This window comes from Microtus oregoni, unplaced genomic scaffold, assembly GCF_018167655.1.
Source record: "Microtus oregoni isolate MIOR12 unplaced genomic scaffold, Mior012 000023F_ref0000262, whole genome shotgun sequence".
NCBI lineage: Eukaryota > Metazoa > Chordata > Mammalia > Rodentia > Cricetidae > Microtus > Microtus oregoni.
In genome coordinates this window covers 9,093,473-9,109,851 of record NW_024543082.1, presented here as the reverse complement: position 1 = coordinate 9,109,851, position 16,379 = coordinate 9,093,473, and the positions used below count along the sequence as shown (strand labels likewise).

At 35.3% G+C, this 16,379-nt stretch overlaps 1 protein-coding gene across 1 annotated transcript in view; it reads right to left on the bottom strand.

Moving 5' to 3' along the window:
• Nucleotides 1-16,379, bottom strand: part of Zpld1 (zona pellucida like domain containing 1) — a 43,299-nt gene that overhangs the window by 6,061 nt on the left and 20,859 nt on the right. The window contains exons 3-8 of the mRNA XM_041673433.1: nucleotides 14,635-14,816; nucleotides 13,006-13,078; nucleotides 6,514-6,611; nucleotides 5,859-5,939; nucleotides 1,758-1,929; nucleotides 459-567 (exon numbers count right to left, since the gene is read on the bottom strand). Of these exons, the coding sequence (XP_041529367.1) occupies nucleotides 459-567; nucleotides 1,758-1,929; nucleotides 5,859-5,939; nucleotides 6,514-6,611; nucleotides 13,006-13,078; nucleotides 14,635-14,816 (715 nt within the window). The remainder of the gene's footprint in view (nucleotides 1-458; nucleotides 568-1,757; nucleotides 1,930-5,858; nucleotides 5,940-6,513; nucleotides 6,612-13,005; nucleotides 13,079-14,634; nucleotides 14,817-16,379) is intronic.

Sequence of the window (16,379 nt, the reverse complement as noted above, 5' to 3'; positions counted from 1 at the left end):
CATGGGAGCTGGGGTCAAATGGGTATTCTGCAAGAGCAGCAAGTGCTCTTAACTGCTGAGCTATCTCTTCAGCACCAAGGAAACTCTTACAGGATCTTACTTTTGTGTGGCGGCCAGGCTCGATAGTGCCTCCTGCTGGTCAGTTTTAATAAAAAATAGATAACAAGAAAAATAATGGATAGAGTTTATACAGGTAAGCCACAATGGCAAGAATATAAGCAGGAAGTGCAAACTGGAGGCATAGCATGAAACATTTGCACTGGCGGGTAGGGGGGGCATGTGAAACAAAAATGTAGTGAAGACACTTTGCCTCTGGCCTAAACACTGACTAAGTGGAGAACTGCTCACCAGTCTCACCGCTAACTAGTGTTCTTTAGAAACCTGGAGTTCTTGGAGGCCAAGTAGTTGGCCTGTTCGGATTCCTCTCCTGCTACATACAAAAGGAAGGGCTTTCTTACCGCTGCGAGTGATGATGGGACCAGCAGACAGGACGGCGTTTCCAGAAGTGCTCTGAGGAACCCAAGTTGTCCTGCTCCCAACATCTCGTTTTTTTCTGTTGCCACAAATCTGAGGTATTAATGGAAACAAATGAAATTCCACACCAGCACAAAATTGGTTTTTTATGGCCATTTGGAAAGCAGATTCTTTTGGAAGATACACCACATGTTTAATTTTATACATTTCCTTCTGTGCATTTATTTAATTACTTTGCATATAACTGCTACAGTATTTCTTCTTCTGGCTTGGACCACATTTCTTATTCCCTCCCTGCTGTAACTGTGCACTGCCTCATTAGTTTACATAGCTCAACAGCTCTCCTGAAAACGAGCTGTGTTTATCAAACTTTGCCATGTTTATTTCTCTCAAGCCTTTAATAAATTCTTCCCTAAAATGTTGGTCAGCACAGAACCAAGGTAATGTGAACTCTGAATTTGCCTCCATCTGACACAGCGAGTTAAGACCAAAGAAATCAATGAGTTGATAACTTCGTATTTATGTAGTGATTGGATACACACACACACACACACACACACACACGTATTAAAGCTAATTTAAATTTGAAAAAGTACTTACGTTTGTCCTCAAGTTAATAGTAATGTAATTCTAGGAAGCCTGTTTGAATAAAAGTTCTGATTTTTAAAATTCTTTTCTACTCACTATATCTATATTTTGATGGCAGCGGCATCCCATTGGAAGCAGATCTTTCAATGACTTTAACTTTTAATTGAAAGGATTCTTGAACCATCTGGTGCTAATCTACCTTTAGAACCAGCTGAACCCTCCTCATGCTTCCCTCCACTTTCTGCTCCAACCACCCTGGAACATGTGTCTGCAACTTCTGAGCATTTTTTGGTATGGACTCTCTCACACACTTGATCTTTGCCCTGCTGGGGATCATCCATTCTCAGAATCACAAGCCAGACCATCTCCTCTGTCTATCCCTCCAATCTGCCCTCCCCTTTCTCAAATGACAATCACTCGCCTTTACTACAACCCAGGTCTGCCTTTGGTACTACTATTTTAATTTTTCTTTTCAATCATTCTTTCATGATCCTAAAAGATAAACCAATTGAATTCTAATCCATGATAGCTTCATCACTTCATCCTCATCTTGGCACACAGTAAACATTCGATAAATCTTTACTGGATGAACTATCAAGTCATAGTTCACCCTGACCTATGACTTTCCTGAGATCTGATAGTCTTTCAGCTTAGATTAATTCAGAGAGCTAAAACAAAAGTGCTTATAAACATACCGGCATAAGGAGGGGACAGTCATCAGCTCTGCAGAGCTTCGTGAGACAATGCAGGAAGACAGTGGACATTTTCTGATTCTTGTGTTTCACAAAACGGAACACTTCGAATGAAAACCGGCCCCGTTGGCTTCTCCCGTTTTCGATAACGGTGGTCTGAGGATCTTTGTCGCAGCTATAGTTTAGGGAATGTGAAAACAGAAAATCATTGGGAAGTGCCAAGCAAGTGGGATTTATACATCAATCTGTGTGGTACAAAGGACACCCTCATTATATTTAAGCTAAAAGAATCTGCCAGTGTTGCAAATAATGGGAAGAATATCAATAAATGAGGTGGTTTTGACAAATGTAACACGATCATAAATTGCAAGCAGAGCAGTTTCTGATCATAGAATAATGTCATGTTTTAGGAACACCATATTATCTCAGGATTCAAAAGTCGAAAATAATACAAAATAAACATTACTAAATCACCCTCCCATCACCACACCCACTTGTTAACCATATAGTAAAGATCCTTGCATTTATTTTTATTTCTACCAGGATATATTAAAATAAATGTTTATTCAAATAAGAATGTACTGTTATTTAGTCCATTTTATATAATGCATGCTTTTTATTAAGTTAGTAGCTCATTACACAGATCTTTCTATGTAAGAATAAGAGCACCCTCATTATTTTTAAACAATTATATAGTGTTTCAGTGTATACATATGCTAACATCTTATTTAGTCAATTCCTTATTTATATACAATCGATTTCTTTGATCATTCATTGTCATAAAAAACTAATGATCTAATGGACCATGCTCCCTGGATTCCATTCTCATTCTCTACCTGACATTTTGCATTTTCTATGTATCAGCAAGCCATTTTTTTTTAAATCACCTCAGCCTGTGACTGTTGTTTTTGTTCAAATCTTTTCTTTAATGTATTTGAAATTGCTAATGTATTTCATTTTTTAACTCAACTATTATTTCTGAGTTTTAGACTGTCCCAGTGACAAGACATTCTGTGTTGTGATATTATTATAATCATTATGTCAATACTGTGTGTGCAAATGTGAGAGTGTATCTATGCATGGGTGTGTATGGGTGTGTGTGAGAGAGAACATATGTATATACACACTGACATGTGTGCATATGTATGTGTGTATGCATGTGTGTGTATGTGTGTTTGCATGTATGAGGGTGTGTGCGGTATGTGGGGTGTGGAGGTATATGTGTGAGTGTGTATGTGTGTCTGTGGGTGTGTATGTGTATGCATGTTGGGTGTGGGGGTTTGTGTGTATTGGGTATGTATGTGTACGCATGTACGGTGGGGTGTGGGTATGGGGAGGGGTTATAGATGTACATGCCCACAGAGTTTAGAGGTTGAACTCAGTTGTCTTCCTCAATTACTCTCCATCTTATTCTTTGAGACGTGTTTTTATTTTCTAATCTCAATTAAGTTTCCTGAGAAATAAAGTCTCCAACTTTGATTGGATTTTTAACTCTGTCGTTCTCAGTTTCTTTCAGTTGTCACTTTAGGAAACCTTAAATTTCACCATGCATATCTTTTCAACAAGTCATTGTGATTAATTATTTTCAGATTAATAACATACTCTTAAATTGTATTTTTAAACAATGTTCTATTATTTTAGATTTTTCATGAGGAATTTCATTATAATATAATTTTCAATATAATATAATTTTATATAATATAATTTGTATATTTTATATAATATAATGCACACAAATGCATATATATACATAAATACATGTATTTTATTCCCTTAGCTACCTAGATCTGTCATTTCATCATCAATATCCTCTTTTTGTCTTTAGAATTGTTTCTTTTTATTTACATTTATTATTTTTGTCTTTCATGCTCTTTGCTCTATTTCTATGTCTCTCTACTCCTATAAAAATATTCCAGTCACATCTTCCTTTCCGTCTAAAATTTGTCCAATTCCGTTTTCACATTCTCATACCCCAACATTCTATTTTTCTATTTTCATTTTCCTAAGTTTCTATAATTCAATCATTGCCACTGAAGCTTGATTTTAATAATTTTAAAATCAGCGTTGAGATGTTGAGTTACAAGCGCTTTCTGTTCTATGCTATTTCTTTCTGATGAATTTATATTTAAAACTTTTTCTGACATTTTCAATTTCTTTCCTTTTAGTGCCTTCCAACACTGCAAAGAAATACCTGCCTTTGATTGTGTTTCCTATCTGAAGTATTAGGATTTAGCTGGATTTGCTACTTTCAGAGACTCCTAAAGCAAAGTAGAATGGTTACAACTTTCTTCACGGTTGCATAAGTTCAAGGGCTCCATGCTTCTGTTTTATAATGACAGAAGTGTTTAGCTACATTGCAGTTCTATAGAGGAATTTTCTCTGCATGTCTGAGCTTGAAGAAATTCAGAGAATTCATTAACTGCCCTCCAAAGGTAGGGAGGGACATTCACAGGTAAGTGTTTTGCCTATTTCATAGGTCCTTTCTTTTCACTTAATGAGATCTACCACTGTGAAATCTCCAGGAAGTCTCCCCAGCTTCATTGCTGATGTTCCCCATCCCTGGCAGCTGTTGGACCTCAGCCTTGCTCCCAACATCTCCAATTGAGAAGGCTCACAGCCACATTCCCTCCAGTTGCTTCTATAATTTTTCAGCATAAGCACTCATATTTTACCCTCTAAAATTTCCAATAAGAAACCTGAGATGATTTAGAAGTTGCCACCATATTTATTCCATGTCTTATGATCACATGCCATATAACTAATTTGTGATCATTATAGAAATGTTGGAAAACAAATATCAGATGATGCATAATCCTTCCACTTAGAAGAAATACCCACAGTGAGCCTTTTGGCCTGTAATGTTTTCTTTTAGATAAATGATTCTCAGGATATACAAAAGTAAACATGTCAATTCTTTAACTTTGTTTCTTAATACAGTTACATTCTTAATTTTCAGAAAAGTAAATATCAAGAAGACAAAAAGGTAAAATAAATAAATAAATAAAATCACTGATTTTTTTTTTTCCATTTAGTAAGTGACCACATGATAGTGGCATCAGAATGAACTGCCTGGCTTACTGGTCTCTGCCATTCATTGGGTCATTTTTTATTGCTGTATATGCAATTTACTCCCATTCTTTACTATCTTAATAAAACTGATAGAGACTAGAATATCATAAATACTTCAAAATACACTTTTCAATTTGGAAAAATACAATTGAACTCTTTTAAGCCTCTTCATACACACTGACATTTTTTTTTCCTCCAAACCTTTGCTGAGATTAACATTTCCAACAATCTAATATATTAAAAGTGGTAGTCTGGCCATATCCACTGACACCACCCTAATGTTGATTAGCCAATAAAGCATTCTTTACTTTCCATTACGTTACTCCCATCATGTGTCAATAACTGCAACGATCTGAGCCAACTGTATTTTACAGGCATGATTAGAAGACATTGCTTAACTCTCAAGTCTATTCTGTTGTCCGAGAAAAATGCTGAAAGGGACCTGGAATGATTGAATGGTTTTATGATCAATGTCCCCTTTCCCTGGGCATAGATCGCATTCACTCAATCACTGTCTATTGGAGAACAAAGTTGAAGTTATTGGCTCTGGTTAAAAGGAAAAAAATAGGAGTAGCAGATTGTATTGCACTTTCATATTAAATACTGATAAATGAACAGAAGTACTTTGGGATCTAAATTATCCAACCATTACTTTAATTTTACTGTCTTTTTGACATGTGATAGGAGGGCGTAGCTGCCAATAAGCAATACCACCCTGTTTCCCATCGTTTATTGAGAATGATAATCTTACTTTGCTATACGTAAGACAATGAAATAGCCCATATCTCCTAAACATGAATAAAACATTGTTAGTGAATGTCATTTAGTGACAGTTCTCATTCTATGTTAGCCTTATCAGCATTTTATGTCACAGATGGTTGTTAACTTTTGTACTGAAGACTACAAGTTCAAATTGTAAGAATATAAACTGAGAAGGCCCAGGAGTGCTGCATATTTTGTTTGTCTGTCCTATACATTCCATTTTAATGATCTATAACTGGGTCTTTAGTTTCAGAGCAAGACTTAGACACCTACCTAAGGAAGAGATCATATCGAGTGTCATCATTTGGGTTCCCAGATGGGGTTGTGTAGCAATAGTCCATTAATACATTCCATCTGCAGAGAGAAGCAAACATGATCTGGCATCAGAGTCCTCCCTGGAGCATTGGTAATTAATCCAAAGAAGTAAGCATTAGCCAAATTCTTACCACATGAATCATATGTTCATTACTTGCTGTTTGCAGAAGTTTCTTGGTTATTAAGAATTTATCTAAAATCTACGTATTTAAAATTCTGCAACAATTGTCAAATGGGATGGAGAGTAATGTCACAAACAATAAGAGATAAGGCAGGTGGATGGACAAAACCCAAAGGAACAAAAATGATACTAGGCTAGTCATATATCTGAGGGAGAAATAGAGAACATTCTGGCATCCCAGAAGATCTCCACACAGCCTCCTTCAGTCACTACTCCCAATTATTTATCAGAAGTCTTGTTATTTCTCAATTAATGACATAAAATGAGCAGCACTCTCTTAGACATGATAATTTGTTGTTTATTTTTACTAGAATGACTTAATGCTGTGGCAATGACCATATATGTCAAATAATACTTTCGAATGAATAAGCTAACAGTATGACTGGGAAAGGTTAAGTATTTTAGCTAATCAAGATAGGAGTGCACAATTACCTTCCATCCAGATTAGTAGCTTGCACAGCTGCAAATACTTTGGTTTTCAAAGGTAATCCTATACTTGGGATAATTAACTGCTCTCTGTAGGTTGAATCCTATTGATGAAATAATAAACAATCCACATGTCATTATCTTTCTATCAACAGAAAATTTACTATTTAGAACTGATAAAGAAACAAAGAGCAATCAAATCAACATATACCTACATCACTGACTCTAAAGAGATTTATTTTATGCACATCTTGGCAGAACTTCTCTTAACCCATAGTAAATACAACAAGTTTATATCAGGGCGTACACCATCTTTGTTCCATATGTGTGATAAATCATGGAATTCATCATATATGGTTGTCAATGGTCAGTATATGTAAATTATATTCAATAGTTAGTGATTAGTAGTCATTTTTTCGTATTAAGTTTCCAATCATAAATTGATTTAAATTAGGTGTCCATTTTTTTATATTTGTCATAAATTTCAGTTTTCATTAATTAAATGTGCTTCAATTGAAGCATTTCACTGGTGGAGTGTCAGGTGCTCATTTTTTTTTGTAATATTTCATTAATCTAGAATTCTTTCTTTGATATCTAAAATTACCAAAATTTAATTTAAAACCAGAGAAAGAGAGAGAAAGCATGCAATATAGCCTCTGAGTTGTGAAAATGCCTGCTATAAAAGTCTTGTTCAAATTTTTCTTTCCTTTATTTTAGAGCAATTCTAAATAAGGCATTCCTATCACCCCACACACATAGCAGTAGCTTAAAGCACATTAAATTAGAAATTTCAAAGTTGCATTTATAAGTTGATAATAGAAATAAAGAAATACATAAATGCCAAAGGAAAAAATCCTGGAAATCAATAAGACAAAAAGGCATCCTACTGAATGGGAAAAGATCTTCACCAACCTCATGTCGGACAAAGGACTGATCTACAAAATATATAAAGAACTCAAGAAATTAGACATTAAAATTCTAAATAACCCAATTAAAAAATGAAGTACTGAACTAAACAGAGAACTCTCAACAGAAGAATTTCAAATGGCCAGAAGATACTTAAGGAAATGTTCAACTTTCTTAGCTATTAGGGAAATGAAAAATCAAAACAACTTTGAGACACCATCTTTCACCTGTTAGAATGGCTGAGATCAAAAAACCAATGATAGCTTATGTTGAAGAGGATGTGGAATAAGGGGAACACTCACCAATTGCTGGTGAGAATGTAAACTTGTACAACTACTTTGGAAATCAATATGATGGTTTCTCAGAAAATTGGGAATCAACCTACCTCAGGATCCAACAATACCACTCTTGGGCATATACCCAAAAGATGCTCAATCATACTACAAAGCATTTGTTTAACTATGTTCATAGCAGCATTATTTGTAACAATCAGAAGCTGGAAACAACCTGATTCCCCTCAACTGAAGAATGGATAAAGAAAGTGTGGCACAATTACACATTACAGTACTACTCAGTGGGAACAAAACAAAACAACAACAACAACAAAAACAATGACATCTTGAATTTTGCATGCAAATGTTTGGAATTAGAAAACACTATCTTGAGTGAGGTAACCCAGACCCCAAAAAAATGAATATGGTATTTACTCACTCTGAAGTGGATACTAGCCATAAATAAATGACATTGAGCCTATAGTTCATGATCCTAGAGAAGCTAAGTAAAAAGGTGAACCCAAAGAAAAACATATATAGACCCACCTGGAAATTGGAAACAGAAAAGATCACCAAACAAAGTTGGGAGCATGGGAGCAGCGGGTAGAAGGAACGGAAGAAGGGGAGGGTTGAGGAGAACTTGAGGCAATGGGAAAGTCCAGTTGGAGGAAGGACATATATGAGAGCAAGGAAAGAGATATCTTGATTGAGGGAGCCATTATGAGTTAGCAAGAAACCTGGCTCTAGAAAGATTTCCAGGAATCCACAAGGATGACTCCAGCTAGGACCCTAAGCAATAGAGAAGAGAGTACCCAAACCGGCCTTGCCAAGTAGTCAGACTGATAATTATCTTAAATATCACTGCAGAACCTTTATCTGGCAACAGATGGAAACAGAGGCAGAGATCCACATCGGAGAACTGAACTGAGCTCCCAAGGTACAGTTGAAGAGAAGAAGGAATGAGAATATGAGCAAAGAGGTCAAGACCATGAAGGGTTCATCCACTGAGACAGTTTACCTGAGCTAATGAGAGCTCACCAACTCTAGCTGGACTGGGAAAGAATAAGCATAGGATCAAACTAGTCCCTCTGAATATGGTCGACAGTTGGAACAGACTGAGGGGCCCCTGACAGTGGCACTGGGATTTGTCTCTACTACATGAACTGGTTTTTTGGGATCCTATTCTCTTTGGATGGATACCTTTCTCAGACTAGATGTAATAGGGAGGGTCTGGGACCTTCCACAAAGCAAAGTGCCTTACCTCTCTAAGGATTAGAGGGGGGAGGGAGGGTGTGTGGAGGGAGTAGGAATGTGGATATTTGTATTTTTAAGAAATAAATTAATATTAAAAAACTAATTTTTCTTTCCTTTATTTTAGAGCATTTTAAATAAGGCATTCCTATCACCCCACACACATAGTAGTAGGTTAAAGCACATTAAATTAGAAATTAAAAAGTAGCATTTATAAGTTGATAATAGAAATAAAGAAATACATAAAATGTCAAGGGAAAAATTCTTAGAAATCTAAGTGGTCAAATCATTTAGCTTTCAAAAAATTGTTTTCCAGAGTTGGTATTTCTAAAGAGATTGCTGTTTTATGGTGAAATCGTTTTTTAACATTCATTGTAAAATTTTAGTCACCAAAGAATATGGAGAATATCACATTTATCTGACTGGACAAAGGCAGTATATATAGAATTAATTTTTAAGATTAAAATTTAGATGTTGGGAATCTGAAAGAATTGTATCCATGCAGGAACATTCCATTCGTGAAACTGCAGGTATACAAGGAACTGCATGCTTCATCTGGGGAAGCATTAGCACTGAATTTCTAATTATTTTATATACTTCTGTGGTTAGCAGCAATGGCTTCTATAGCCATGGCAGACAGATAGTGCTTCTTTTTATAATGTTTCTGGATTCCTTTTGCAATATCTTTCAGTAAATTTCCATTCTTTACCTATCTTGTTCATACACCTTATATTTGCATTAATATTGTCCCAAAGAATGCTGACTTTCTTCAAAAGAAATAAGCTCATAAAACATTTGCAAATGATGCACAACCCATTTGTGTTTGGGTCATGAGTCATCAAATTTCTCTTCACTATACGGTCCTATTTATTCAACCACTCAGCAAACAGTAATAGTTGCATACAGTTCAAACAGAAAAGGCAGCCTTGCTTTCTATTTCCACAAAGGAGAAAACAGCTACTTTTATATTATACAAAGAGAAGGCCGCATTTGGTGCATGCCTTTAATCCCAGCACTCTGGAAGCAGAGGCAGGGGATCTCTGTGAGTGTAAGTCCAGTATGATCTACAGAGCAAGTTCCAGGACAGGTAGAGCTATACACAGAGAAACCCTGTCTCCAAAAACCAATAGATAGATAGATAGATAGATAGATAGATAGATAGATAAGATAGATGATAGATAGATAGATAGATAGATAGATAGATAGATAGATGATAGATAGATGGATAGATAGATATATAGATAGATGATAGATAGATAGATGATAGATAGATAGTTGTATTGATAGATAAATAGCTTTCATAATTAAAGAATTCATCATCAATAAAAATTATTTGTTTATAACTACAGCTTTTCCATGCACATAGATAGTGTCTATTATATATAAATGCAAAAGAAGGAAGAGGGTTGTTTCTGGACAGTGTTCAGTTGTTTCTGTCCTAACAACAAACCAGAGAAAAGAGTTCAGCAGTAGACATGTAAAACAACTTGAAAGCATGCCTAAGGATTTACTAACAAAAAATTCTCTAGGGGAAAACAAATTCTTAATGGCTGTAAAATGACATTAAAATTTAAATGCTACAATACAATTACAATTAGGTAACTAAATATTAAAATCCCAAATAAATAATAAATGTCGTTTGGAATCAGTTAATGAAAGTATCCCAACACTTTCTTGTACAATGTGAATTTATAATTTTTAGCGTCTTGCTATATAACAAAATAATATGATGTTAGAATAGTTTGCGGCAGTGATATTTACACAAGACAGCAATGGATGTATATCCTATGATTCACAGAATGTACAATATGAAGGGTACAATAAACGTAAATGGTCACTCTTAGCTAACAGGGATGTCTCCAAAGCAGTTCATTAGTTCTAACAAATAAACTATAATAGTAGAGGACACAATAATAGGGGGAAATGTATACAGGGGTATGAGGATGTGTTGGAATGTTCTATTTTTTTTAAATCAAATTGTCTATAATCCTAAATTTGCTCCAAAAATAGTAAGCATGTTTATTGAAAATTACATTTCAAACCTGGCATGAGAAGGCTCAATGATTAAAAATCTTACTATATAGCATGAAAATCAGGAATCTTCTCCTCCAAAGACAACAACAACAACAACAAAAATGTCAGGTGAGCACGGTAGCCCAGCACCCTAGAAGCACAGAGAGGGGATCCCTTGAGCAAGCTGGCTAGCTAGACTAGTCCCATCGACAAGGTTTGGGTTCAGTTGAGAGATCCTGACTCAGTAAGGAGAGAAAAGTCAGGAAGACTACCGACAATGATCTAGGGTCTCCACATTTGCTTTTGCAAGCATACATGCATTCTCACATAGAGAAGATACACATTCCCACACATACTCCACACACAGAGACATATAAAAGAAACAAAAGAAACTGTTGGAAATGATTGAATTGTAAGATGTAATTGGTAAGGAACTTTAAAATTTCAATATTTATTTATTTATTTATTTGGTTGATTTTTCAAGGAAGGGTTTCTCAGTGTAACAGTCTTAGCTGTTCTGTAACTAGCTCTTGTAAACAAGGCTGGACTTGAACTCACAGAGATTCGCCTGCATCTGTCTTCCAAATGCTGGGATTAAAAGTGTGCAACACCACCACTTGTCATAATTCAATTATTAATATTTTATTGAAAACTGACTAAAAATTCAACTTTTAGCACTCTTTCATTTATAATATGACAAAGTGATTATCTTCTACTACAGAATTGAAATTTGAAGAGATTCATAGTTCCATGATTTGATTTTCTACTTTTACAATGGAAAAAAGTAGTCTAATTTCACAGAAAACAAAGATGCCATTGAGTGGCATATGGACATATTTTTCACTGTATTAATAATGGAAATTCTCATCTCTGTCTCACTCAGTAACATTATTAAGTATTGTTGACTCTAACATGTTCTACCTCAACTCTACCTTAAAGAGTTTACACATCAAACTCAATAGAGGCAAATATTACAATAGAAAACTACTTTTATAAATATTGCAAACAATAAAATAGCTGACCAACCTCTGAACAAAATATCAGTACATGGTTACTACATGTACAGAACCAAGTCAATTGGCAGAGTCTCTTTGCGGAAGAAAGTTTACAAATGACAGAAAAGCAATCTTCAGTTCAACACATATTAATGTGTTGTTTAGAACTCTGTGGTGTCAAACTACAAACTTATAAACACGATTTTTAAAATGCCTTTGGAAAATGTCCTACTACAATATTTATAGCTCATTATATTCAAAGGATAAAGCACTGACTTTTAAATCAGTTGCATGAATTATAACTCAGTGCCATGATGACATGAATAATAATGCAAAAATCAGATTCATAATTTACAAAAATGTTGGTTGATAGATTGAAAAATTGATATTTAAATCAGGCATTTAAAATGTATGAATAAAAATTTTAATCAACATGAAAATATCATTTGGGGGATTAATGTTACAGTTATAAATAGAAATCCATGTATTTTTCACGTGTTGCTGCCATTCTCAATATTTACATGAAAAAAGTTTAGACAATGCTATGTCATCAATCCAAATTATTTCAGATGTGACAGAACTACCATCAGTCAGAACCCATGTTCAAAATATTAACACATTCACCACCAGTGATGCCTCCAAGAAGTTTCATTCAAACTGTGTATATCATCTGATAAAAACATTATTCCTCCAAATATTCTCTTAACTATGAACACACACACATACACATATGCACATACATGCATGTGCATGTGCACACATGCACACACACACACACGCATGCACACACAGAGGTGCAAATAAATGTAGATGGATTCTCAAAGTCACTATCACATTTTTGGTATGAAATTTCAATCATCAACTTTTAGAAAATTTAACAGAGCTTATAGCACACCTTTATAACAAAGATAAATGAAAATGAAAATAAGATGGATAAATGTTACCAAGCTACAGCAGGGTTAATGTGGCTTTCAGGAGGTTTTTCTAGAAAAAGCTATTCACATAAATGACTCCTCACAACAGTGAAAGGAAAAAATAATGTCTTTCACCCATCAACTCACATTATAAAGGAGCAAGTTCAAAGTGCTGACAAATGTCCCATTGTTCTCTCTCACAGAAATAGCAGCTGAAGACCTAAAACCGATTGGAAAGAGGGAAAGCACTAATGAGATTTTAAATTAAAAATTTTATTTATACCCAGATGTTAGATTTTAGACAATAAACTCTGGAGTTAGCTTGACACACTTTTAACTAGACCTTCAATAGGTGTAGTGTTTAAATGATCAAAATGACAAGCTATCAAAAAATCAAAAAACAAGAAAACTCAAATAAAGATAGACTGTCATTTATGATATTTTGTTGATAAAGTCATCTTTTTATTTGGAATTACATATGTAAGATATTTTTCTGGAAAATTCATTTCCTAAGAACTTAAATTTGAGGCACATAGAATGTCATCAATTTCACAAGACATTCTATGAAGTGAGGGATTTATTCTAGTTTGTCCATAATAGAATACAGGGTACATGATAAGTAATAGGGATTTAATAAGCATTAACTGAATAAATGAGCATATTCCTTAGATATGCCAGGTGAAGATAGAATGAGGGATGCTTCTTCCCATACCTTTATCCTTTAGACATAGCCACATCTAAACTTTGCTTTTGACATCATCACATACCATCAATATGCTAGGAAAATGTTCTGTATTTTTAACCATGAAACAAAAAGTACTTTCCTTATCTCCATGTACTAAGATAAAATAATAGTGAGAATCTTACAATACAGACCATCAAATTAGAGAGGGAAACTCATTATTCAGTTATTCCATTTTGTCAAAATTTTCAAAAAAAATTTAGGTCATTATATTTTAGACATACTGTCTCTTCATTTATGTATTTTTGGAAATGATCAATAATTCCATGGATATATCCTATAGCTCCAGTCCTTTGTCTAAAATTCCTTGGGCCTGCATTATTGCATCCATCTTCACCCCTCTGCAAAAATCATAAGAACTCAAAGTCTGGAATTGTAGAATTCAGCAGGAGAACAAGTGGCAGTTGGATCAGGCAGAACCCAGAATTGTAGTGACCAGATATGATAACCTGTGCAAAACTTCAGAACTACATAAGCACCCACGACTTTTGAGCAAAGGAAATAAGAAGAATGCTAGATAGCGATAGATAGATAGATAGATAGATAGATAGATAGATAGATAGATAGATGATACATACATACATACATACATGCATACATAGATACATACATACATACATACATACATACATACATACATAGAGATAGAGAAGTAAGTAGGTAGATAGATGACAGACAGACAGACAGAAAGTGATAGATGGATGGGTGGATGGATAGATAGATTAATAGATAGATGACAGAGATAGATAGATAGATAGATAGATAGATAGATAGATAGATAGATAGATAGATAGATAGATAGATAGAGAAGTAAGTAGGTAGGTAGATGACAGACAGAAAGATGATAGGTGGATTGGTGGATACATGGATAAATTAATAGATAGATAGATAGATAGATAGATAGATAGATAGATAGATAGATGTGTCAATGTTCCACTCCATCACATTGTTTGAGGTTGACTACAAACAATCATCAAAAATAAGAAGCAAGTATAAAGAAAATATGAGAAAATAAGAATAAAACGTGAACTCACGAAGCAAGCTGGGTGTTATTAACCAGGTATTCCAATGGATAACTACAACTAAATTTGTAAAGGAGCCCAGGAAGATAGCTGATGACCGTTGGCGGGTCTGGAGTATCAATATATCCTGAAATATTTCCTATCTGTACTGAGGTTGCATTTCCAGAAGCACCAACACCAGGAAGTGTGGAAACCTGTTAGGACATCAAATCAAGTTCAATAATTAAATGTTTCTATCTGCACATACATGCAATTTACAAACACTCTGCCAGCCTGTTTAGACTCCCACTATGAATAAAACGCTCCTGCACCAAGCCCTCCTTGCTCTGGCCTTCCATACTTCCACCACCTCTCTCCTTTTCTCCTCCTCAGGACCGTTACCCATGTAGAACACCACGTATTCCCCAGTAAACCCTCTCACTTGCCCACATGCCTGCAATGATTTCTATCTGCAGCACACGAGCAGCCTGCTTGCTTTGCATTCCCTCAACCAGCCTCAGAACGCCCGGTGGACAGGTCCCACCTCAACCTTACGTTGGTGTATTGACCACATCCCCATGTCATGGGTCTTACCACTAATTTTTGAACAAATAAATGCAAGTCACAAACCTACTAAGAATGATCCTTTCCACTGTTTTCTTTGGTGGATCATGGAGTTCCTCACTCTCAGACAAATTTCAAGGAGACCGTGAACTCCCAGAAGTTATAGAGAAGGTTGCTTACTTTTGTGTTTCCTAACATTGCTTAGCTTTCACTAGATCCCCAAATACTGCTAAAACTGAAAAAAAAATCATCTTTGGAATAACAATGTTTATGATTTTCATGAGACCAAGGAAAAACACAGTAGTTCTCTCATCATGCCAAGTATCACACAGCATTTACTAAATATTATTAGGAGATATTACTGTAATAAGTAATATTAGATTTTCAGTAATAGGATAAACTTTATGCATGGGCCTAACAGTACACAGACAGGGAAAAGGCAAATAGCTTGTTTATGCACAAGACAAAACAGGCAGGAAGGGAGCATTCATTTTAATCCCAACCTACTGACATAGTAGTCTATTGACTTTTTCTCACATAGGAATGTCCTCTGAGGAGTCTCCAAAACTGGTGATACCAAAGATAAAATATGGAAATTAAGAAAGCCTCTCTTCCTTCCACCATTTGCCTGACTTACTAGGTAAGTGTATCAGTTCTGTAAAATACACACACACACACGCACACATCACACACACACACACACACACACATCACACACACACACACACACACACACACACACTTTTTATATTCAGCTGCTTTCTAAAATGTGAAGACCACACATGTGCAAAATAACATTTTCCATGCCCTTTCTCTGGAGGTATTTTCTAGGCAGCAAGGCAACAGTGACATCAATCTATGAAAGTGAGGCTTTGGAACACAGTGGGAGAAGGGGAAATTCTACTGGTCCCTACCTGTGCTCCCTCCACTAGCAAACAAAACATGCAATAATCAACTAACCGCCCTCTCCCTTAGGCCTGCTTCATAACCTCTGTGAACACAACTCAGAGAGATGAATAAACGTTTTTAATAAAAGGAGTCAACAATACGTAGTCTGCAGGCTTAGAAATGGTCATGGGCACAATATTGTAACTGCCCTTTGGGAAAAGATAAAGAAGGAGATTCAAATAAATCTCTTTCCTGTCTGCTAGCCCCTACCAAATCTTAGAAACCATGTTCTTAGACTAATCAAGCCTTCCTTTTTAATCCGTGGT